The 25,364-nt window shown below is 43.4% G+C and overlaps 3 protein-coding genes and 1 pseudogene across 4 annotated transcripts in view; 3 read left to right on the plus strand and 1 right to left on the minus strand.

The window, feature by feature from the left end:
- Positions 1-4,966, plus strand: part of LOC109474969 (WD repeat-containing protein 64-like) — a 22,874-nt gene extending 17,908 nt beyond the window's left edge. Inside the window, exons 27-33 of one of the 2 annotated variants that reach the window (XM_019775464.1) lie at positions 1,053-1,114; positions 1,781-1,890; positions 2,246-2,449; positions 2,952-3,054; positions 3,198-3,278; positions 3,584-3,712; positions 4,225-4,965. In XM_019775464.1, the coding sequence (XP_019631023.1) occupies positions 1,053-1,114; positions 1,781-1,890; positions 2,246-2,449; positions 2,952-3,054; positions 3,198-3,278; positions 3,584-3,712; positions 4,225-4,302 (767 nt within the window). In that variant the 3' untranslated portion in view covers positions 4,303-4,965. Of the gene's footprint in view, positions 1-1,052; positions 1,115-1,780; positions 1,891-2,245; positions 2,450-2,951; positions 3,055-3,197; positions 3,279-3,583; positions 3,713-4,224 lie in introns of both variants that reach the window. The other variant, XM_019775465.1, reaches the window with a different exon arrangement.
- A 608-nt stretch (positions 4,967-5,574) lies between these two features.
- On the minus strand, positions 5,575-8,743 carry LOC109474977 (annotated as a pseudogene).
- Positions 8,744-9,745: 1,002 nt separating this feature from the next.
- LOC109475035 (protein-glutamate O-methyltransferase-like) lies at positions 9,746-18,256 on the plus strand. The gene is made up of 6 exons (XM_019775577.1): positions 9,746-9,848; positions 10,618-10,723; positions 11,136-11,257; positions 11,813-11,926; positions 12,439-12,604; positions 16,324-18,256. Exons 1-6 carry the CDS (start codon positions 9,808-9,810, stop codon positions 17,080-17,082), a joined length of 1,308 nt encoding a protein of 435 aa, XP_019631136.1. The 5' UTR covers positions 9,746-9,807; the 3' UTR covers positions 17,083-18,256.
- A 2,592-nt stretch (positions 18,257-20,848) lies between these two features.
- On the plus strand, positions 20,849-24,187 carry LOC109475039 (amiloride-sensitive amine oxidase [copper-containing]-like). Its single transcript, XM_019775580.1, has one exon. The coding sequence runs from the start codon at positions 21,170-21,172 to the stop codon at positions 23,585-23,587; it is 2,418 nt and encodes an 805-aa protein (XP_019631139.1). The 5' UTR covers positions 20,849-21,169; the 3' UTR covers positions 23,588-24,187.
- Positions 24,188-25,364: the final 1,177 nt, after the last annotated feature.

Genomic DNA, 25,364 nt, shown 5'->3' on the forward strand with positions numbered 1-25,364 from the left:
ATAATGGAGTCACATATAAAATATTGCAACATTTCCTAAATCATTACGTAAATTACGTCCTTATTTACCTATTACTCTATATGCACGATGATGGTCAGCGTTGAACGCATAGCTGTCTGTCCTGACTATGCTTCTTTGTGCACAGTGCGTATCTCGGAGCCGATGGATGCCCCGGCCACAGGTGCTGGTACAGATGAGGGGGAGAGAGAGAGCCAGACCGCGGGTGATCCCGTCATGAGTATGATAGAGACAACATATGAGCCCGTCTTGGTTTCATGTCACCACGACGCTCTCATTCGCTTCTGGAGCATGAAGGTAGAGTAGAAGTGATGATTTAATTTCTCGGTTTTCAATTTTTGGCAGAAATTGATTAAAGTTAAGAGAAATAAATCACTTTTAAGTCCAGGCTTTATTTCCAGTTTCAAAGACTTAATCCACCCAATACAAACTTTTGAGGTCCTGGATTTTAATTTGGTACATTATAATGTTAGTAACACATATGACATGTAATTCAATTCTGCTGTGTGACTGTTCTCAGGGAGAAATGCTGCGAGAGGTGTCTGCTCTGACCCGCCGGCAGGGCTCTCCTGTTACTGCCGTCTGTGCTGATGATGACTGTAACCTGCTCATCACTGCAGATCACAGTAAGATGCCTGGTCCTTTTGTATCCCCTCCTTTTGATTTTCCCAGTTTTAGTGGTTTGTAGTGTAATCTCTGAGTTGGTTTACAGTTTCACCTCTTAACTTACTAGAGTACATCATGACATCGGAACGACCACATAGAATAAAAAGTGCAACATGTAGTAGGCAATTCCTTCCAACTAGAGATGACTGCATGACGCCATCCACTGCAGTCTGCTCAATAACTTGCAAAATAGAATGACCTTTCCATGTTTTGATAATCTGTGTTTCAGACCTTAATGAGGCCTTGCCAACATGTGCTATCATGACAGCAACATTTTCAGCACCACAGACAGGACCATTTCTGTGCTGCCCCTTAAATCCTGGTCATCAACAGGAGACTAGTTAGTCTAACTAGTATTTGTGTTTCAGAGGGTTACATCACCATGTGGGACGTTGCAATATTCCTTGAGGATCCCACCTCAGAGAACAAGGTGAGTTGTTTCAAGTATTTAACCATAAACTGCTGCGTATATACTGACCTACGCAGTCAGAATTGATATAAAAACTACATTGTGCATACATTGCACGAGGAAAACCAAGTACAGCAACAGCAAATTTAACAGTATGAAGTCAGCAATTCAGCAATTACATGTCTGATACTACAGCGGAACTTTTTCTGAAATCATTACCTCCATGAAAAATAAGTCCAGATAGGAACAACATATTTTCATAATTTTTGGTGTGTAGGTAGCTGAGAGAGAGATGTACATGACTAAATGCAAATTATGCAAATGAGGACTTTATTTGCATAACTAATGAGGAAATTCTATAATTACAGTGTTTTACATTATACTACTTTCATACATGTAATGTATGTAATCTATGGCAGGGAGAACATCAACAGATACTAATTATGCAAATGATGACCTAATTTGCATAATTTATGCAAAAATTCAATGATTTCTTAATGGTGAATGATGGGAATGTCATACTTGGGACATCTGTAACTTAATCAAAAGTTAACATACATCGTGATGCATATATCATGTTAATGCAGAGGTAATTTGCATAATTAAAGAAGAAATTTACATTTACATATTAAGCCCATATTTCATGGAGGTATGTAGTCTCGGAATTCTTGTTGTTTTGTATTTCAGGACAACATACGTCAGCTGATCTGTTGGCGCGGCCACCTCAACCGTATCGTCAGTCTGTTCTACACAGGACCGGGCTTCATTGTGTCAGGCTCCACAGATGGGTCTGTCAGGTGAGAGACCACCCGCCTGAACTTTTGTTTTAATTATGTGGGACAAACACATGGTATCAAAAATCTGGTATAGATAGCAAGAGCCAATAGGCATGCAGCATTCATGGGCATGGCCTGATTGGTCAATTTTCAGGTGGTGGCTCTTCTTGCTGATTGAGGTAATTAGATAAACCACACTAACTTAACATTAGGCTAAATTTACTGTTTTGTATTGACTTTAAATCTGTGTTGTAGAAAAACTGCCCCAGTATTCTCTGCATAATGTGACATCCTATGCCTAAAAAGTAGTTCAAGGATACGTGTAACATGTATTAATAACGATGTGAAAATCTTTGTTTGTTGATTGTTTAAACAGAGTTTGGTACAAGGAAAAGGGGCACTTCATCGGATTTTTTGGGCAGCACCGTATTTGGAAGTACCCTACAGAACCTCCCAGCTCTGCTGTGTTTCCGTACGACATCACAGAACGCCCCTTAGAGGCTACCAGAAGACTAACATCCAGGGAGAAAGCACAGCAAAAACAAAAGTTTGAGTACCCGCTCATCAAGGACATGTGCAGGTCAGTGGTTGTAATGATGTGCATAAGATCAGACTGGAAGACTGATTTAAGAACTATGATCATGTCAGACTCCGATCTTACCATACATTTTAAAACTTCTAGGTTCATTCTTGTCTTACCTGCTTGTAAAAGAATCAGCCTAGCAATTGTTTCCAGCTTTACTTTTTAAAGCACTTTGGTAGATAAGGCTGCACCAGTTTGATTTCTTCAGTTTTCTGATGTTTGTGGCTCTATTTGGGTCACAGGATGCCTGTTTTACTCTAAGACTTAATTTCTACTTTTATTTTTTTTCATTTCACCCAAACGCCTCATGAAACAAAGTTGGTAAAAGGCTAAATACATACATAACATACATTATTACATACAGACATACAATTATGTAAACTACGCAAGTGCCAGGTTGTAAGACTATCTTACTTGTGCGCTTTACAAACATTAATCTGTTACATTTATGTTTATTCTTTATCAATACAACAACCATGATCTTGATTGTGTCTGCCAGATGGGCCCCTTTCAGGCGATCAGCGTATGAGCGGCAGCAGAAAGTGGAGCTGAAGCCTCTTGACATCCAGTCCAAGTTCTTTGCCACACTCATAAAGCCGAGGGTAAGGCAATGCTGAGATGGCTGGAGATCTCAAGTTCTCTCAACTTTTCAATTTCTCAGATGAATCCAAAATATTATTCTGATTTGTCTACATATTGTTTGTTTTTATACTTAATCTTTAAATGATATCCTTGTATTGTGTAGGCTTACACAGACCATCTGGACCGATCAAAGACAGGAGATGCTAAGGAGGGGGCTGTTTACCGAGCCTTGCCCGTCTACAGGGTCAGTTCAAATTCAAATTTCATTGTGACTTATGCTTTAAAGATTACATCTATGATATGACTTTTGTTGTTTCAAGACACTGTCGTACTGATCAAGTTATATGGCATTATTAATACCACTGACTGCATAGTCATGTAGAATATAGCTCTATCTATTATAAACTCAATACTTTTGCCATGATCACACATGTACCTTGGAATTAAACTTTAAAGGCACTCTCACAGGATTATGAAAAGTAAGGATGTCTTTTTTCGATGCACATTATGTTGGCATTTAGAGACTGTATGTCATCTTGCACACCCCAGGTGGAGGAACCAGACCGCATGAGGACACCCAATGCCCTCAAGAACCCATTTATGCCAGATGAGGATGACAACACTTTTCTGTTTGGAAATCTGCCCAAGAAAGGTGGACAAAATGTTGGTGGCAAGAAGGTACAGTATTTTTATTAGTGCACAATATATTGTACATTTGTAGATGACCTACTAACACTACTGATATAAAAAGCTTGGTGCCACAACTAAGGCCATGTTATGCAGGCCTCGAAATTAACTTTTCTTCCTATTGTCCCAGCACTGTCCCAAAAATAAATTTCAATTGTCCCGAAGTGAGGATGAACTGTTTTTGGGAAGTATTGTATGACTTGAAGTCAACTTTATTTTGCTTATGTTCACTCCCAGGCGCACTATAATTGCAGAGTAGACAGGAAATTTGGGGGGACTTTTCCGGATCCAAAAGCCGGGATGTGTGCCTGATAAACAAAAGAATGACTGACATTCTGATGTTGATTACTTTTCTATTGTCCCAAAAATGTCCCAAAGTGTCTTTTTAGTTGTCTCAGCCTAAATTTTAAGGACTTTGGCCATTGGACCACATTTAATTTTGATTTTTGTTATGATTTCTTTACATGACTACTGCCTACTCATGTCTTTCTCTCCATGTCTAGGGAAAACAAAAGAAGGCAGCACGGAATCCTGGGAGCTCAGGAAATACAGGCCCGTCACCTCTGCCACCCAAAAGATAGTGACAGCATGATCACTGATGTGACATTGTATATTTCTATTATCAGAACACTGGTGCTCTTTTTAAACTATGTACAGAATACTGTTTCTAGATATATGATCAACCGTTGTGTTTTTATAGTATATTTTTATAGTACATTTTGCAGTTGTACAGAAAGAGATATAACGTTATCTTTGCTAATAATTGCATTTGCTGCTAGGCTAAATGAGGCGAGAGTTATTTTACCGATGAAAGTGTAGTTACTGCTTGTGTGCTGAAAATCTGTTCCATGCTTAAGAACTTGAAAAAAAGGTGGATAAAATCCAGCGGTATTGTTTTTGTATATTACTAAAAAATCCCTTCCCCATTGTTTTCCTTGAAATAAAGAGCTCAGTACCCAACCCCTCAAGTATCTGGTGCAGTTGATGTGTATTGAAAACCAGACGATGTACTTGTGAATGTAAGTATCATAAATAATTCTCCGAGTGGACACTTGTTAATCGTTTTTAGAACTTCGGACAAGTGACGTGCGGAACAGGACCCATACACGCCATTGTCTACTGTCAACAACTTGTAGCATGCAGATAAAACCTACAGTAGTATACGTAGATATATAGGAACGCTCTAGATACTAGTAGTAGTCACTGACTTCCTAGTCGGACAGTCGTGTGTCAGCATCCCCGAGGAACATCAAAAAACTACAAATAAATACACATGATGACGAGAGACAAAATGTCACATGGAGTGCAACAATGTATTGATATGTGATAGGCTTGGGCCCATAGTCAAGAAACGTTAGTAGTATATTGTTTGACCAAAATACATTTTCCGGCTATAGTCAACAACAATGACAGTATTTTACAAAGTTAACGCGTTTTGCGCCGAATACAAAACCCTTCTGTTATTGAACATTGAAAATTCATTTTAGACTGGAAGTTTTGTGGCATGTAGTCTAGTCATGCCATGTTACACAAGGTTATATGGTAGTGCGATTACCAAAAACAAATCTGTTTCTGAACAGCATCTGGCATCAAAAGACATGTCCTTTGCTTAAAGCGCGCGCCAACATAGCGTCAATCAGAGCTCAGCGAGATCTTGGGCCAATCACCGGCCGCGCACAAGGCATGCACGCTCTGAGAGACAGCAGCTACCCCGTGCTCCTAGACTCTAGAAAAGCCGGCCGGAATACCCAAAAGTCGACCCGCCCCCGTTGAGTATGGTAGCAGGGCTAGGATGATTATTGTCCCCTTCACAATAGAGAACCTTCTTAACGGGGACGAAATATTGTGTTGATTAATTGTGATTGCGAGCACCGGTCCAAACGCAACATATACTAGTATTACTGTTATACACCTAACGCATGCAGATGGTACATTTTACGACGGTAATATACGATTGTCACATCAGTCCTCTGGTCCAAATACTTGAGGTGCCTCCTTCAGAGCCATGCGGACCAGTTCTTCCCAGTACCAGCGCTTGATGTAGCTCCCGCGTTCCTTCTCTTCTTGTACAGCCTTGGTGAGGGTCTTCTGGATGTCTTGCAGCTCTACCAGACTGAGTCCTTGTGTGTCCGGTAACTCGTAAGATGTGCGATTGGGCACGGCAGCAGTAATGTTCTTAAGAACTGGGTACAGGAGAACTTTCGGGGCGGTGTTGGCGAGTTTGGCTCGAAGGGATTCAGCATGAGCGAGAAGCGTTTCCGCATAGTCTCTCTCAAAGTTGAGCTCTGCCCACAACTTCCCGACTGACGACATCACCTCTTCATACTGTGGGTCTTCTGCGTCCTTGTGTTTGGGCGATGGGGTAGTTGTTGTAAGAGACGATCCTCCTCCTTGAGTAGACGTTGTGGTTTGACTGCATGTATCCGTGCCAATGTTGTCGGGTGTTTCCGTCTCTTTTCCATGGACGACTGAAGGAGTGCGGCGCTCTGAGACATCGCCTTCTCCGGCAGCAGGACGTTTGTCTGGGTTTGAGGCTGGGAGGCCGAACGCCGAGCTTGTCGAAGACTCTGTGCTGACGTCTGCGGCGTCGCCGGCAGCGGAGGGCGGTGAGCTGTCCTTGCCGCTGTCGGCCAATGGTGCGCCCGGCTCTGTTTCCTGGGAAACATTGATCTTCCCATTCTCCGTTTCTGGTGTTTCTGGCAGCTCCGTCTTGACTGTCCCTTCGGAAGTCTTGCCTGAGTGTAAATAGGATAAACGCAAATGTTATAAAGTGCACGTGATTTTTGCAGACGTCTATTCTTTAACGCATTGTCTAAAGCGGAGCTATACATGTACATGTATACCATCACCTCTTTCATCTAGAAACATACTGCTGACAACATACGTACCTACATTTGTTACTTAAACGTAAACTTAACAGACCAATCCTATCAACAAAGAAAATACGACACGGTCGACTCCTCTTACCCACCTTGACCCTTTTGTATCTCCCTCTCGATCTCCCTCTCCTGATTGTCGGCAGCACCGGACACGTGAAGGAGCGTGACGTCCGTGTGACGAGAGGAACGGTGCGCGTCGTTTGGCGGGACGTCCATGTCTTCGTCGGCACCAAACTTGTCCGCTTTGTCTGAAGTTGAGACGACTTCGTCCGAAGTTGATGCTGTGTCTGACTCTGTGTCTAAAGAGTCTTGTTTGACGTCTGCGATGTCGCCGGTGACGGATGGTGGACTGCTGTCCGCAGCGCTGTTGTCTGGGTGTGCGACCGGCTCTTTTTCCAGGGAAACTGCCACCGCCTGCAGCTCCGACAGAGTCTCTGGCTCCCCTTGCGCTGGTACCTCAACGGTCTCCTCGGGAGCCTTAGTCACTGAGACTGAATAGAAGAATATAATGCTGTATGTAAACTAGTGTCTGTAAACTAGTGTCATTTTAAACAGGCTCTCTATGTTTGAATGTTCCCACTGGTTGAAATACTTAGTAGCTTTTCTTTCTGGAGTGGGTTGATAAATACTTGCAAAAGGCGGAAAAGGAAACGAGTAAGGCAAGTCAGATGGAAGTGAAAATAAACTTTAGACACCATGAAGATATGCAGAAAGAAAACCCGACTTCTCTTACCTTGACCCTTTGGTAGCTCACTCTCCATCTCCCTCTCCTGATTGTCGGCAGCACAGGACACGTGAAGGAGCGTGACGTCCGTGTGACGAGAGGAACGGTGCGCGTCGTTTGGCGGGACGTCCATGTCTTCATTGACACCAAACTCGTCCGCTGTGACGTCTGAAGTTGAGAGTGTGTCCGACGTTGAGGCTGTGTCTGAAGTTGTTGAGACCCTGTCTAAAGTTGAGACCGTGTCTGAAGAGTCTTGTTTGACGTCTGCGATGTCGCCGGTGACGGATGGTGGACTGCTGTCCGCAGCGCTGATGTCTGGATGTGTGTCCGGTTCTTTTTCCAGAGAAACTGCCACCATCTTGACCTGGTGATTCTGTGCTGGTCCGTCTCTCGCTGATACCTCAACGGTATTCTCGGGAGGCTTAGTCACTGAGACTGAATAGAAGTTTACAATGCTGTGTGTAAACTAGTGTCACTTTAAAAGACTTTTCCACAAGACAATATAGGCTCATGTGCTTTCAATTTCTTTTCTTAAAAAATGTCCATAAGATCTAGAAGTCATTTTCATGTATCATATATCATTCCCTTATGGTTTATAGAGTAAAGCTTTCTCTAAATTTCTATCCTATCAAAAAAGTATTTTATACGGCCATAAGCTCTAACATACAAATTCACAAATGCATCCTATATAGAGACAGAAACAGACGTTTCTTACCTTGGTTCTGTGTAGGCTGACTTTTCCCCTCCGTGCCTTCGAGAGTAACGGACGCCTGTAAGAACACTTCCTCTTTCCTCCGCCCGCCTTTGTGGGTCGGTCCATGATGTACCACCACTTCTGCGGTAAACCGTCCACTGACTCTATTGCGGCTGCAACATCTATGGAGAGCTCACCGACTGTGGTGTCCTTACAGCGCTTCGCCTTACGGAGTTTCAGAACCAGTTGGTCTGTTGGCGACCCGACAAACTCTGTAGAATGCTCCCAGATCAGTGCATCCGACTTTTTCTTAGCGGTCTGCACCTTGTTCTTGCCATGTCGTATTGTGACTAGGTACTTGCCCTGACTCTGGCGCCCAACTTTGCCCTCGTGGACAGTTACGTTGAGTTTTATCCCGCCGCTCTGGCTCTTACTGCCAGGTCTGAGCAATGACAGCACGTGTACCACTGAAAGGAACGCTGACGCCGTCCTGTCGAGAAAACCCATCTTTTCATGGGAAATTCACCTTGACAAAACGCGGAGCTCGAGAGATACGTGTATATCCTCGGTGAACAGTGGCGTTGTGTTTGGTTGCTGTGCTACAAAGTGAATGCTGTTCTGGAACATCCCTGACAATCTCCGTAGAACATGAAATTGATACCCTTGACCTTAAGTGATCCCGAAAGACGTCGGGTCGACGTCGCTTGTGTAAAATAAAGGCGTCTCAAATTGTACTGTCATGGTGACATGAAAGATTGTCTTTGCTGTCTTTTATGACAATACGTATATTCAGATGTACTTTTGACTTCGAATTCGTAGTACTAGTGTTTTTCTTTGCGTTATGTCAACATTCAGTATTCTGCATCTGAACGTTAACTTGTCACCATCGGAAAAAACACCTGGATTAGTCAATAATTGTTGTCCACACTTTTTGTTTGTTGTTTGATCAACAGCATTGTGCAAAATGTAACTGCTGATTACGCTGTCCAGGACAAAGCTATAATTCATAGCCTTACACCACCCGTCCCCGCGTGACACTAACAGGTGGTCAATTAACTCAATTTTGTAAGGGGACCAATCAGAGGAGAGAGAAACAGGCACGTATTCATGATCACAGCGCTATACCTGTCCCCGCGCGCCAAAGACAGGTGGCCAAATCAGAGGAATAGAAGAAACAGGCTGGTATGCTAATGAAGGGAAGGTATAAAAAGGGAGGGATAAGACAACACAGATACACAGTTTACCTTCGGGGAGACTGGGAGAGGAGGCGGAGAAATACGCGAAAGGTGGAAGGGACAGGGGAAAGGGTATCATGAGGGCAAGAGTCGTGGGCCTAGAGTAAGGTGTGACAATAACCTATAATAGGGGGATAAACTTTTCTTTCCGTACCCACCCACCCCGGACCAACCACGGCGACAGGGGATTGGGACCTTTTTCCGTACTCCTTATCTCTCCATTCACCTGTCTGGGGTGTGGAGGATGGCGGTACGTGTGAATATTCCAAGTTGACAAAAGCGAGCAAGGTTCGCAAAAAGGAGGTTCGATATTGTTCACACGGAAACAAAAAGCACTTTTTGAACAGCACCTGATAACAAAGTGCAGGTTTCTTTACAAGTTCAGACAAAGTTACATCTAGGCCAGTTGAAGGTTCATAGCGGAATACTTTGACTTTGTTTGAAGGGAGCCTCGTGAAGGTGCAGTTATACAATGCTTCAAGAGATGGCGCTTTTCAGCTATACAGATTTTGCGCCTGAGGTTAGCTGGGTGAAAGGTGAAAGGGCGAATCAACATGGACACCCTACCGGACAGTTTGTCTGCCAAGTTCAAAGGGTTTGTAGCAAGGACTTCTCAAATACCATTTGTCGCAATATCTTTGAGTGCACAACGCATCCCCAGCAGTCTGTTCTCATTAAATCAGCCATCTTTTCTTGTGAATAGCCGTTTAGGGTTTCTCTACACGAGAGGTGCACGTGCACGTGCAGTGCGAGTCTGCTTCCAAGTTTATATAACTTGAAATTCTAGTTCTATAAATTATAGCAAAATAGCATTTCCCAAGGGGCTTAAAATGAAGGGGTATTTATTTGTGTGTGTGTGTGTGTGCTTCCTGTCAATCTGCAGTTACGACCACCCTCCCTCCCTTCCTGCCACCCTGCTGCATTCAAGTACCTACAGACACACAAGCAAACACGCGCACACACACACGCGCGCGCACACACACACGGTGTAAAAACAGGTTATTGAAAGCCTTCCAGTTATCTATACACTGGGAATATCTTCATCATGCTGTGCAGGTTTTGGGATTCCAGAGCAAGCAGAATCACATAGCGAACACACACACACACACACACACACACACACACACACACACACACACACACACACACACACACACACACACACACACACACACACACACACACACACACACACACACACACACACACACACACACACACACACACACACACACACACACACACACACACACACACACACACACAAACACACTGTTATTCATAATAAGCACAGAACTATTGAATTTAGTTATTACAGCCATGACTGCTGATTCTGCTGACCATTGATTCTGTTTTTTGTGAAGATCCTTTGCCTACAAGACCGTGAAGGACCGCATTCCGTCCATTCTAGTGAAGGTCATTGATGTGTTGGCACGGAACTATGGCAAGTTCAAGGAAGACTATGGAGAGGTAAGTACATTTATGTGATACTAGTAGAAGACTACTGTGTCGGGTAATGTTCAGGCATATATATAGTCTGGACCTGTACCTAAACCTCCTGCTACATTTAGACACACAGTACTGTCCAATGATGTAATACAGAAATACACTTGTAAAATGTCAGCAACACTAATTTCTTCCCTGTATTGTAAGAAGTAGTAGATAGTGGAGTCTATGGGAAGCTCATAGATCACCCATAGAGATCAGCGGGGTCTGTTCGGGATAAACCTTAGTCAACTGCTTGCTCCCGAAGTGTTGGTGGGACAGGAACTGTTCTGTTGCAACAAAACAGAAATAGTTTTAAGATTATATTCATGCTTACAAGTACAAACATCAGTTCTTATAAACAATTAATTTATTTTCACGTTGTTTGTAACTGAAGGAAGGAGTGGAGGATGCCAAGGGTGTGGTTGGACGACTGTCAGGTCTGAGGAATGAAATGCAGACAGACAAACCTGTAGTTCCACTGACGGACACCAGGGCAGACATTAAAATATGGAACAGGTGAATATCACATTAGGCCTAGGAAAAGAAAATATTAACACTACAACACGTACAGTTGTGTTTCTGATTCCCTGTTAGACACTACCACAAACCACTTCAGCCTTATACGGGGTTGACCTTTGGCACGGTAAAATTTCTGATAAAATTTCATAACAGTATTTAACACATTTTCATTTAAAAAATGACCCATTTTTTAGAACTAAATTTGGGAACACAACATTATATTTCATGGGCCTTTCTATGTCATGATTACTAGTGCAGGTTAGTCCAGGTAACATTGAAACGGATGTCCACCTGTACCACTCGATGAACTAGGTATATACAGGTATCTGTATATATTTATCATTTTCTATGCTTCTATACATGTTTATCATCTTCTATGCAGAACTATCTTGGTAAACAAAGTTTACCTTCCCCCAAAAGTTCAAAAGTGAACCTGGTTTAGCATAGACCTGGGTGGTCCTGGGTAGGAGAGCGCTATATAGGACTATAGTGCAAATATGTGCCTGGGTGTTTGTGTGCTGTACTGGTTGTTACAGGTGTAATATGTCTCAGGTACCTTGAGGAGGTGCGTGCAGCACAGGGAAGTGATCCCAGCTGGTTCACGTCTGCGTGGCTGTATGTGGAGTGTTACATGTACCGCCGGATCCAGCAGGCATTGGAAGAAAGGTCAGTAGTACCAACAGTCACAGTCATCATGTCACACGGCAGGTAGAGCTAGGACTGCTGAAGTCATGCCAAACAAGAATTAATTAAAAGAGATTGCAAGGCTACAACTTGTCAATCTCACAAGCTTCTTTTACAGGGTTTTCCTAAACATTCATATCAATTTTTTAATGAAAAAATACACAAATTGTTATGCGAAAATGTACATATCTAATGAAAAAGTAGTTACAAACTGGATTACCAAACCAATGAATCTGATGAAAAATGAACGCCTTCATCCAAACTTTAACTGCTCCCTGGGTTGTCAAAGGTGTCTGTTTTTCAGTTCATATCAATGCAATTGTTTTCCATAAAAGTCATGCAAATGCTTAGGCATACATTTTTATATTTGAATATAAAAATGTATGCCTCAGAGATCATCATTTCACAAGATTTAAAAAAAAATCTTGTGAAATGATGATCTCTGAGGTATATTATTGTCATATATTTGTGTTCCTACATCCTCTGTCCTGTAGCACCAGACTGAGGACCTTTGACCCATTCAGAGCTCAGAAAGCGGCTGGTCTGTTGAACTCGGAGTCGCCCATCGCTAGCCTGGCCTCCTACGTACATGAAGCCACCCAGGACCCCAGCACACTTACACAACAGGACATCCATACACTGTTCAACCAGCTCATACAGGTCAGAACAGCAAGTCTTATTGTGTTCAACTTCGCAGAAGGAAATGTTTAGCTTATCAGAAGGAAAACATGTTTTTATGTGTGCTCTTTTTCTTCTTGTTCCTCTTCTTCTCCAAACAAATAAGGTCAATGACCAGGGTCAGACGTCTGTCACCGTGGTAACTGGTGTTGAGTTACAAGTGCCATGCAGAACTGAGTTCAAGAGGGGCTGCATGGTCACCATATATATAATATCATTAAGGAAGAATAAACAGAGCAGCAGTGCTGTCACTCAATTGTTTGGACACACAAGCAAACACACACACACACTCACACTCAGACAAACACAAACCAATTAAAACTTTCAATTTCATGGAGGATATAATAAAAGACTTCATCAGGTCGTAAACAAGTCTACATAACTTTTGCAAAATTAAAATAAAGCCTTTAGTCAATTTGCGGATTAGACTGTCTAAACTTCTGTTGGATCATGCCCCCAGACTCTCCTACATTCCTCATGCCTTTGCCACTCCAAACATTGAAACTTACAAAATGCATGTGGATCTTGAGTCAGGAACATACAGCTCCAAAATTATAAACTCTTATGATAACTAGAATGAATAAAGTTTTCCTGCACTAGATAAATTTTCAAAATTTAAAAGATCAAAAACCTTTTCTACAAATGACGTTGATGCAAAGTCTCTCTGTATGTAATGGCACAAAGGACTTCATACCTCACTGTTAAAGCCATTCCCAATGGGATTTCAATTATCTGAAGTTGGCTTCATCCTTTCTTCAACTTGTTTGTTTGCCCTAGCTCCGTGGAAACCCTGTGTGCCTTATAAGGAATTTGAGAAGTCCCTGCTAGCATGTGGAGTCTCTTTTCAAGTCTTTCCGCAGGGCTTCTATTGTTGATGTGACATCTGAAGGAGTCAGGGACAACTGCCGGGAGAAAACATAGCAGGTGATTCGTCACTGGGCCAAGGGTGGTCAGGGCAATTCATGCGATCAAAATCAACAAAAAGTTTAGCCTGAGTGCAGGCCATTGTCAACATCAAAAATCAATCATGCACTGTTCCTTCAACAAAGTCACCATCTTGAGAATGGTAATAGAAATAGAAATCTAAAAGGTCACTCAAAAAATGTTCAAAAGGGTCAAGAGATGGTGTAAAGAGTCACAAGATTTGTTCTTTTCTGCAACTGACCCCTAATACATAATGACTGTACAATGTCATGTATCCTCATCCACCAACAACCAAGAACAGTCTAATTATGTCCCAAAGGTATTATGTAAGTTTAATTTTTTTTAAATAAAAGAAAATTGAGCTGGCAAATCAGAGAACCTGTCCAGGTAATCAAATTGGTGTTGCCCTGTACTGGAAATATCATGATGAGACCTGTTACCAGACTGTCTCAAATTAGCTGGGCTAAAAACGGATAATGTTATCCCATTGTTGTCACTAATTACTGGTAGATCTGATTTTTCTGGTGATGATTAACTAATTAGCCAAAAGCTTGGCTAACTTGACTGGACAAGATAAAAGGTCTAATGGATGAAAAGGATTTCTAATTTTGACAACCAGGCAGTCAAATCTCAAAGATATGGGAATTAAAGTGGTACTGTAAGTCTTCAAACTTTCAGCGTGGTTTTATTCTTGTAGCTTTTGCAGTGACCTCCACCACCAAATTCACGATGCAGTGAATGTGCGTTTCCAATGTATCATTACTGTGAGTACTAGTAGAGAATTGTTCCAACGGCAAATTTAAAATACGTTTTTCTCCCACCGTGAAATAAATTCACTGTGAAAGTACTAGTAAGTGAACTTACTGTATCTGTCCCTATCTTTAATGAAGCTCTGATGACATCTCTTCAAACAGTATCAAATTCCCTTCACAGAAGACCTTGAGCCAAGATAAGATAGGTATGGCTAACTAGAACTGCTTTCAACATGATAATGCTGGATTGAAAAAAAGAAGTATCAATAGCAAGGAAATTTTAGTAGGTATTATGTTGTGCATGAAGCTGTTTCTTGATAAGAGCTAAATTGTATGTTTACGTGTGGTCAAGCAAATGAATATATACTGAAATTGTTGCTGTACACTGTCTGGGGTTACTCACTGTTGACAGGAATAACACCTGTTTCCCCAGTTTGCCCCAAATGTCCATCTCCTCAGATCTAACAAGTTGCCCCTAGGCCTCATGTAGTGTCTGTGTACTGTAATTCATTTATCTTTGCGGGGAATTTATTTTGTGATAGTAAGACAAAGGAGGTTTTTGCAATGTTTAAAGTTCACAGTTAAACAGTATTACAGCACATTGGAAATCACTATCCATGATGGTGTCATCAATTTCCAGTGTCGAGATCACAGCAAAAAAAAAAAAAAACTGGGAAAAAAAAACTACAAACATTTAAAGATTTCCAGTACTGAGCTGATTCAGGAACCAAACCTGAAAGAACACGTGTTCTTCATATCCGCAGTGTTGTCTGTCAGATTCCAAACCAGGACACTGGAGCCCGCCCACCTTGTCAAACAGTTTGCAAACATTGGAGTAATCTGTCCTAGATACTACGTACAAACATGTGTACAGACATGTTGGGATGTGAACATAGACAGTATTGGGTCATCTGAAGATGTGCCTGATAAAGGGTAACTTGTAGGAAGGACAGTCATGACTCGAAATGTCAGGCTCGAAATGCCACTTATATATATACAGGTAAAATTGGAGATGTGCGGGTATTATAATATTACAAGTGTATGTGGATTTTTATTTGCTACATTGATTGTTTATCACCTATGAAGTGTAAAAGAATCAGTAACAATTGTTTCTAAGCAATTTTTAGTACGATCCATAAATTCTGAGACGTGCAGGTATGTGAAACCTGTCTGGTGCAGGAAAGTTCCAGTGTTACCTGCACCCGTGTAGGTATGCAGAAAAAAGGATTTTGAGCCCTGACTCCTCAGGCTAGTGTAAGTCAGATTCTTCTGATGTATACATCTGTCATGTTTTTCTTAAATGTTACACATTAGACTTACACTGCATCTGGAGACATGAATTTCTGAAGAAGAAAACCTGTACTCACCATCATGTACTGCTGTGCAAATTATGCTCCATGCATGGTTTAGACATCAAACATGGCCTTGGGTATATAACCTTGACATATCATGTTGGGGCTTAGACCATGGGAATCGACAGTACTGAGAAGTCTTTGAATAATCTTAAATACAGACAAAACTGCCCCAGAAGACCACTCAGGGGACCAATAGAATCTGTTCTATGTAACCGATCTCTAGATCTAGAATGACTAAACTTTTCATGAGTGACACCTTTTCAAGAAGTCAACTTTATAAGAGACCAGACTTTATAAAGGAGTACTGAAGTTGGGAGGAGGTTGTAATTTTCCAATAGATAATGATTTTAGGAAATTAGAAATGCTACTATAGAATAAAGTTGTGCATTCGAAAGAAATCAGTACTGTGGAAAACTGCATGTAACACAGCAAAGGTTTTATTACCAGTATTTTTTCTGACATATAATAAGTGTAAAATATAGTACCTTTACATAACTCTACACAAGTATATAGGTGCACCAGTGTATCCACAGTCAAAAATTAGGTGCACAGCTCCAATTTTGGGTGCACCAAAGCACATATTTACCCTGTACTTCGATCCCTGCATAGTCTTTCAGCTATATCAGATTGACAGCATGTACATGATCTGTGCTGTTTTGTTTTTCCCCAGGTGAACCTATGGGGGAACAAGTGTGACCTGTCCATCTCCGGTGGATCAGAGAACTACCAGAAACATGACCCCATCCAGCAGCTAGCCAGTCTCAAGCCATTCATCATCATCAACCAAACTGACCAGGTTTGGGGCAGGATCAGCCAACCCAAGTCCTCCAAACGTGTCGACCTGGTGGTGGACAACGCTGGCTTCGAGCTCTTCTCGGATTTGGTGTTGGCAGAACTGCTGCTTGTGACAAAACTCGCTGACGTGATACACTTCCATCTGAAGGCCATGCCGTGGTTTGTGTCGGACGCCACGCGGGAGGATTTCATGTGGACTCTTGACGTCCTGAGGGCGTCAAACCACGCGGCCGTGTCGCATTACGGCAACCGGTGGCGCCAGTGGGTGGAGGACGGGACCTGGGTCCTGCACGAGCACGACTTCTGGACGTGTCCGCACGACTACAGCCAGATGGAGGCGGTTGCGCCGGACTTGTACGCCGACCTGGCCAAATCCCATCTCGTCGTCTTCAAGGGGGATCTGAACTACCGCAAGATAACCGGCGACTTGAAATGGCCACACACGGTTCCCTTCAGCCGCGCTCTGCGAGGGTTCCTGCCGTCGGCGCTGTGCACGCTGCGCACGCTCAAGGCCGACCTGATCGTGGGTTTGGAAGAGGGGCAGGCGGAACGTATCGAGAGGGAGGCAGAGGAAGCAGCTGATTGGATGGTTAGTGGCAACTGGGCTGTCGTCCAATACTGTGATCAGCTTTAATGCAGCACAGTTGTGAGGAAAGGGCTCTCCAAAATGGGACAGTACAAAATTAGATACGTATGATGTGTGTTTTACAATCAACGTTATACATGTCAAAGGGAGAAATGTTAAGGGCAACTTATTATTCATAATGACTCTGGGGAGTTTTGTATTGTTTGTAAAACATGTCACTATTATTAGTAATGATCAATGCTGAAATCAGAGGGAAACACTCTTAAAAGAAAAGGAAATTTATGGGAGGTCTAATTTTTGTTGTTCATATCCTTAAGCAGGGAAGTCATTGGGGCCCTGTGACAGAATACGCGTACACAATTGACTACAGTTGGGACACAAGTTCAGAAGCCTTTGAAGAGATTCGTACAATGTCATATAAGAGTCCAAATGATTTTTTCTATGACCAACAGTATTGTAGGGGACAGTGGACTGCCATGCAAAGATAACTGTTGCACTTTTTGATTTTATTTGCATACAAAGAAAAATCTCCCCCTCCTCCCCTTTGTGAACAAAATGATCTTGCCCTAGCCTTCTAAATAAAACATTGGCTTGCCTGAGTTAGTTTAGACGCTCCAGCCTATTTAAGGATTGGTTACGCTTTTACCAAATCCCTGTCAGAAAACCAGGAAGCAAGTAATCTTTGTTCATTTAACACTAACGCAAAGGACTCATCAGGCACAGTCTCAAGAAGGACCAAAGACGTCACAACCCATCTTTGATCTTAGAACGGCTGGGACTATCCGTACCAAGTGTTTGTTGAAGGATTTGAAATCTTAGGATAAAAAAGAACTGAACCCGTAATACTGTAAGGGCAAGTTGGATTCTGATATGATTGCTATGCTACATGGACATTGTTTGGGACATACTGAATTTGCAATTAGATTTGGATGATATCTATCATATTATATATAGTAACATCAGATATACATGTATGTTACACACAATCTAAGTTTAATAAAACTTTTCAATAATGCCTCATGCCAGGATACTTTTGGTGACTGTCTTTCCTGGCTTCTACATCATAGTTAACCAGTTTTGTCAGCTACTTTAAAGTCTATGATCATATTGATACACTATACAAGTATACTATACAAATTGTAGGAAAAGGAAGGAATTTCACCAAGTGAAATAAATGTAAAATTTTGCTATAGGAGAGGGAAGGAGGTTTTTGCAGTGTTTTTTGTTCATGGTTGAAACAATTCTGTAGTACAGTAGGTTATACAATGGAAATGCATACGCATGTAGTGCACAGTATCATGAGTGGTAAGGTCACTAAAAATGCTCAAAATATAACCACTGCAAACATTTAAAGATATACAGTAATGTACATTTATCTTCATCTATCTCCAAGCCAAAGAAAGTTGGTGTGTTTCGCCGAAGGGCAGTTATAAAACTTATACCGGCTACACAGATACAGAACACATTCAATACTTCTTGAATATTATCTCAGGCCTGCAGTAGTAAAGAAAGTTGCTAGGGGGCCAAATTGATATCACTTCTTCATGCCTGAGCACCATATATGCAGGTATGTCTGCATGTCAAGCATTAGACTGTACAGCAACACATCAGTCATGCTTTCCTGGTGCCAGACTAGTACTGTCATAGATAAGGAAGCATGGAGGTCTCCTGCATAGAGAACATAACTTTCCAGGTATTCTCATTTTCAAAGCTCTCCAAAGGAAAGCACTAAATTAATGAAAAGCCAACATCCGCTCTCCCATGAAATTACATCTGTTATTATGAAAAACTTGATATAGCTTAAGCTGTTTAATGTATGGATTCTTCCGTGTGCCAACAAAGCTGGGATGTTGTGGCTATGGGTGGTATTTTGGCTCACTGTCCCTTTTAGTATTGTAATACCATAGCACAGCATCTTATGATTTTCATCATGTTTCGGCAATGATAGAATCATACATATATATATATACATTGTATATATTTCATTTATTTATTGATATACATGTATCCAGGGCAATACACTTACTATAATTATAGGTCAATTGTGACTAGACCTTATTTCCAGATATCTGATATTCAAAGAAACTGTGAATGTTAACTTTTGGAGGGTCAAGTTTTGATCACAGGATGACCTTTTTCTTTTCTTTTTTTTCCTTCTATGCTTTATTATTGGGAAGCCCAGAACCGAGCTGGATGGAGGAAAATCGTCGGTGGCCTATGCTCCACACGGGGCCAAGGGCCCAGGTAAGGTAAGGTAATGCATTATTTCACCTGGCAACTCCGTGAAAAATTCCAAAACCAAGAAATTCAATTGGTCTGTCCATATCAAATAAATGAAAACATTGAAACAGCTGTTAATACTGTAGGTATTGAGACTGACTGAAAGTCCCAGATGTGGTGAGTTTACATACTAGTCCTGGGGGTACTGACTGAGAGGTATGCACCACAGGTGTCAGCAACTCTGCTTGGCACTTTGAATTAGAGAGAAAATCCCTCTTTAGAAGGGAATGCGTGGCAATTGCTTGCTCTGGAATCCCCAAACCTGCACAGCATGATGAAGACATTCCCAGTATGTAGATAACTGGAAGGCTTTCAATAACCTGTTTTTACACTGCCTGCACAAGGAGTATGGCTGTGTTTGACGAGATGGATATTTGTGTGTGTGTGTGTGTTCATATGTGTGTGTGTATGTGTGAGTGAGTGCATGCGCACACACACATGCGCTTAAGGGGAAGGGGCTCAGGGTTGTCCTGCATTTGTTAAACAAATGAGGCAAGTAAAATCTGCCATCTGTGGATGCCTTGTAATTGTGAAATTTTCAATAAAAATTCATGTTATGATAACATTGTTGCACATTCTGTAATTTGGCAGTAATTCTTACATTTTGCACCACTTAAGACTAAGAGAAAACGTTGGATACATTCAAAACTGCACATGTTGCTGGGTGCATTTAAAAAGCACTGTAACTGTTTAAAGCTCTGTATGTCATATTTGTATTTCAAAGTGTGCATGAGTGTTTTTAAGTGACCTCTCCAGACTATACTTTGCACATTTGACTTTTTGAGATAAGGTGAGCTATGACAAATTGTAACTTTTACTATTCCTGTGTATGGTGTTTTGTTGAATGAGCTTTGGGGAAAATATTGAATCAGATAATGTATCACTGATTGGAGACCATCAGCAGACACCAATTAATCATTACTTGATTTGCTACATCTAATTGACGTCATCTTTTATGTATACATTAATTAAGGTTAGGCCTGAGCTGTATATGTGGTGGTGAATGTAAGTTGCAGTGCCGCAGCATGTGGGGTAGAGTCAACAGAGATGTTTACATGTACCTTGATCCATCACCGGGAAGCCAACCTGTGTCACGGCAGTGTGATGCCTGTCTCCGCCAGCACGACCTGATTTATTTGCACGGGTTGTATGAAGACCACCTAGCGAAGGCTATTATAAAGGGATAGCCCTGGTGATGACTGAACGTTACAATATTGAATATACAATATACAAGCACACGACCTTGGTGCTATATATCTTTGTACGTAGATTGATTCTAGATTATACAAAGCAGCGAGTCGTTCTGTAAGCAAATGAAGGTACTTAGTAATTAGACCTGATAAAAGAGACGGCGATGAGCGATTCCGAATCAGACCGATTGAGGAAAGGCCCGCATACCATAACGCATTACCCGCGCCATAACGTCCCCGGCATTCATCAATAATTACTGATCAGTATCTGTAGTTAGGGAGAGATAACTAATTTCCGAAGCCCTCGGTTGTCTTGTCTGTATTTCAATAGTGCTTGTGAAAGTTAAACCCTCAGCGTACTTAGCGAAAGATTTATGTAGTCGGTGGCAGCGTGACCTGACATTTATCCCTATTCAAATTTATTACCTGTGGTTTTCACGCCACTTCAGTCTCAAATGTAGAAGTTCAAGGGTCGCTGGGAATATCGTTCTGAGCGGCAGCGGGAGCTGAACAAACTAGAGGTGGCATTTCAATTTTCTGGGGATACCAGGGGTCACTGTGCCCATACCAGCAGCGTGTCGGCGGCTGTCTTTTCATGCTGGCTCCCGCGGCTTTTCGTTTACGGACAAGTCAGTCACGGCACTCGCGAAAACCATCTGACGGATATGAGCGCGGACATCTGTTGCGACATACCGAATGCCAGTGAGACACAGTCCTCTCAGAAAACCGCCATGGGTTCCAAATTTGAAAAATCGCCCTTTCGGTGGAAGGTGGCCACTCTCGTGTTGTTCCTTGTGTGCGTCGCTCTGGCTGTGACGCTGATCGTGGTCTTGTGTAGCGGCGTGAGTACCGGACAGCACGACGGCCACGGCCAGCCCTGTGCGGCGGGATATATCGTGGAACCTGTCGATCCTACTCGCCCCGGTCCCTTCAGCGATCTGAGCCTTGAGGAGATCGACAGCGTGCGAAACTACATGTTGGCACAGGACAGTCTTCAGCTAACGCCCTGGGAGCACGCCGAGATCAGCGATAATTACATCTACGCTATTGAAACGCACCTCCCTGCCAAGGACGACGTGCTCCGTTTTCTCGATGGAGGAGGACCGGCGCCCGAGCGGCTTGCCAAAGTTACGGTGTACGCTGGCCAGCGGACACCACCCGTGGTAGAAGAATACATCGTCGGACCTGTTACAAATCCGTCCCGTCACACCGTCTACACCCTGAGGGGCAGGAAGTTCCCCATACCCTTCCACTCCCGTGTTCCAGATAGCAAGGAAAATAACCTTGTGGAGGGCCGGCTACGGGAGGTATCTGAAACGGCTTACAGGGTGTTGAAGGAAAGCTTCGACACTTGGTATCACAACTGCACTGATCGGTGTTTGACCTTCATAGACACGGCACCGAGGGGTTTCCGCAGCGGGCAGAGGAAGACGTGGTGGTACGCCATGCGGAACCTCCAAGGCATGACTCTGAACCCTGTCGGCTTTATGGTCGAGGTTAACACAGAAGGAGCGAACACAAGTCAGTGGCGAACCGAGAGAGTCTTCTACAACGGACAGTTATTCGATTCAGTGCACGAACTTGTATCAGACTACAACCAGGGAACCGTCGAGAAAGTGACGCTGCCTATGCCTAAAGACGACAACACGCTGTTCTCGTCTTTTCGACGCAGAGGCCCGCCACAGCCGCCGACTCCTCTGCGGGCACCTGAGCAATTCGAGCCGGACGGGCGGCGGTACAAGGTACGTGGCCGTCACGTTGAGTACATGGGCTGGAGTTTTGACTGGCGTTTGAGCACCACGCACGGGCCTCAACTGCTGGACATAAAAATGAACGGGGAGCGTGTGGTGTACGAACTTAGCTTACAAGAGATAGGTGCGTTCTACAGCGGACACGACCCTCTCATGCTCAGCACGTTTTTCCTGGACACCGGTTGGAACATGGGCTCGAGTCATTTTGAGCTCGTTCCCGGCGTAGATTGCCCCAACACTGCTTCTTATCTTGACGTCTTACATCAAAAGGACTCGGCTAGGCCCAGACAGTACAAAAACGCAGTCTGCGTATTCGAACTGAACACAGGCATTCCCCTACGTCGTCATTATGAGTCCGATTTTCAGGGTGGGTACCTCTTCTACGGCGGGATGGTCGACAATGTCCTAGTTGTACGCACCATATCGACCGTGTTCAACTACGACTACGTGTTAGACTTCATCTTTCACCAGAACGGCGTCCTGGAGGTGAGGACCAGTCTGACGGGGTACGTCATGAGCACGTTCTACACCCAGGCAGAGGCGCCGTACGGCTACAAGATGTGGCAGAGCGCGATCGGGAACGCTCACCACCACGTCATCAACCTGAAGGTGGACATGGACGTCGGCGGCATCGAAAACCGGTACGAGACCGTAGACTTCGTTCAGACGAACATAACAAATCCCCTGTACCCAGAACTGTATCATATCCACACAAAAGCGCAGCGAAACCCAAAAACAACAGAACGGGAGGCCATACTACATTATAACTTCGATCGTCCCAAATATTACAACTTTTACAATCAGGAAAAGAGCAACTCTTACGGTATCAAGAAGGGTTATCGCATCCAAATCAACGCGCCGACCAAAGAGCTCGTGCCGCGGGGGTGGGGCCCCATGCGGGGTGCCGCCTGGGCAGACTACCAGATGGCGGTCACGCGTCGCAAGGAGTCGGAGCCGGCCAGCTCCTCCCTCTACAACCAGAACGACCCGTACGATCCCGTCGTAGACTTTGACAGGTTCTTGGACGACGACGAGAACATAGTAGACCAGGACCTGGTGGCCTGGGTAACCATGGGGACGCACCACGTGCCGCACGCCGAGGACGCACCCGTCACCGCCACCGCCGGGAACCAGCTCTCCCTCTTCCTCAGACCCTTCCACTTCTTCGACGAGGACCCGTCCATGGCGTCCTCCAACGGCGTCCTCATCACGTACGATAAAGACTCCCATGAAGTGGACGTGGACAGGTTCGGTACGCCCTATGGGTCGAACTGCCTGCCAAGAGAAGCTGTATTTGCGTACAACGGAACGTGGCCGGAAACAGAGGACTGAGCTGGACGGAACGGTGCAGGCACAAGGTACCACACCTCTGTATAGGCATTATCAGAACTGTGAGGCATGTAATGTGTTTTATATTGTAAAACTTGTAAACGTTTTGTGTAATTCACAGCCAGTTGTACAAAGCTGCCCTGTAACCGTGTCGATAATGTAGGAAACCTAGCCTAGAGGGAACAAACTGCATGTCTGTGGTCTTGTATCTTGTATGTAACAGTATCTTGCCCATGATATGCAAATGTGTGAATGGTCACTCAAAGCCAGGTACCGCCATGTTAGTCAAGAACATGTAGAGTGGTAGTGACCTCACAACGTGAATCTTTGCATTTGTATGTGCTCTCGTTATCGAGAAACTTTCTTACAAGGTTACTTGGATCCAAGCCCAGACGGTATGAACATGTGGGTATTTTGAAATAGTTTGTAAAAGTTTGCTTGAGGAGAGGCGTGTGTAACGTTAGTGTTGTACTTTTTAAACCAAGATGATCATAAAATTCGGTTCGCCACTACCCTTCCTTCATTGTCCCGTACAGTGATTATTGTTATAGACACATGGGGTCCTGTCGCCAGAGATAAAGTCATGTTTTAATATACAAAGAACTGAACAGAAGAAATTTATCAATGTGTTTTGTGTTTTTCTTCTTCTTCTTTCTTGGTATAAACCGCTTGGTGTAAACCACGGGTACCACGGGTGCAACGGGTACCACGGGTGCAACGGGTACCACAGGTACCACAGGTTCCACAGGTACCACAGGTTCCACAGGTACTACAGGTTCCACAGCTGCAGGTACCACAGGTACGAGGGGCGTTCAATACGTTTTATAAGCCTCGTCTAGATACATGTACAAGGGTACAACTCTAATTTCAGGGCACAATTGTGAAGGATGAAGCCTTTTTTTAATGTCCATCAAAACGGTGAAATCATTCTGGGAACGCCCCTTTAAAAAACAGTGCCGTTAGGTAACGTAAAAGAGCGGGTATGTTGTCTCAACACGGCCGATTGCTCTGATTTCCTTGCCATAAACCCGGCTTAATTATTTTACTGCCTATAACGTGAAGTTGACTTGATTTGTTTAGTACCTATAGAATATTACAACTCAACAAACTCGACTGACACGCCCCCGAGAGGGTACCAAGTATATGTATCAAATGTGCATGATGTCAGTGAGCATACGGCAAAGGGATTGGACGCGCGCGCACACAGACAGACACAGACACACACACAGACACACAGACACACACACACACACACACACACACACACACACACACACACACACACACACACACACACACAGACACGCACACACACGCACACAGACTCAACGCGTGTACTGAGGTTACGTGGTAGTTTCCAGGTAAGAATTGGTATTCGAATCGTGAGATGCTAAGGTACGCAATACATCCCCTAAAAGGTCAGTAGCGAATGGTCAAATTTATCACTTATAAGCGGGGATGCGTAGGTACTGGAAAATCTATGATATATGCCACAGGCGTCCGAATTTCTTCACGTGGCGGGCAACCCGCGAACCATGTTTATATCGTAATTGGAGCGCCAGCGCTGAATTATGCATGTACCGATCAAAGTTGATACAGTAGCTCTGTATTTTCTTGTTATCTACTATCAAAGTTTACATGGCTATATATAAAGCTAGATTGATTTTAAAGCTCCTTGGCTGTATTTCTCACATCTAAAACTTGCAGCGACCACATCAAACAGGCTGCACCTGACTGAAACTACGTGCTCCTGGACCAGTGACAAGGTACTCCAGCTACT

Source organism: Branchiostoma belcheri, unplaced genomic scaffold (assembly GCF_001625305.1).
Source record: "Branchiostoma belcheri isolate BF01 breed outbred unplaced genomic scaffold, Haploidv18h27 scaffold32, whole genome shotgun sequence".
Taxonomy (NCBI): Eukaryota; Metazoa; Chordata; class Leptocardii; order Amphioxiformes; family Branchiostomatidae; genus Branchiostoma; species Branchiostoma belcheri.

Coding starts and splice junctions, on each gene's coding strand:
- LOC109475035 (XM_019775577.1), top strand. CDS start 9,808: ATGGACACCCTACCGGACAGTTTGTCTGCCAAGTTCAAAGG. Junction 11,927..12,438: donor CAGCAGGCATTGGAAGAAAG/GTCAGTAGTACC, acceptor TCTGTCCTGTAG/CACCAGACTGAGGACCTTTG. Junction 12,605..16,323: donor TGTTCAACCAGCTCATACAG/GTCAGAACAGCA, acceptor GTTTTTCCCCAG/GTGAACCTATGGGGGAACAA.
- LOC109475039 (XM_019775580.1), top strand. CDS start 21,170: ATGAGCGCGGACATCTGTTGCGACATACCGAATGCCAGTGAGACACAG.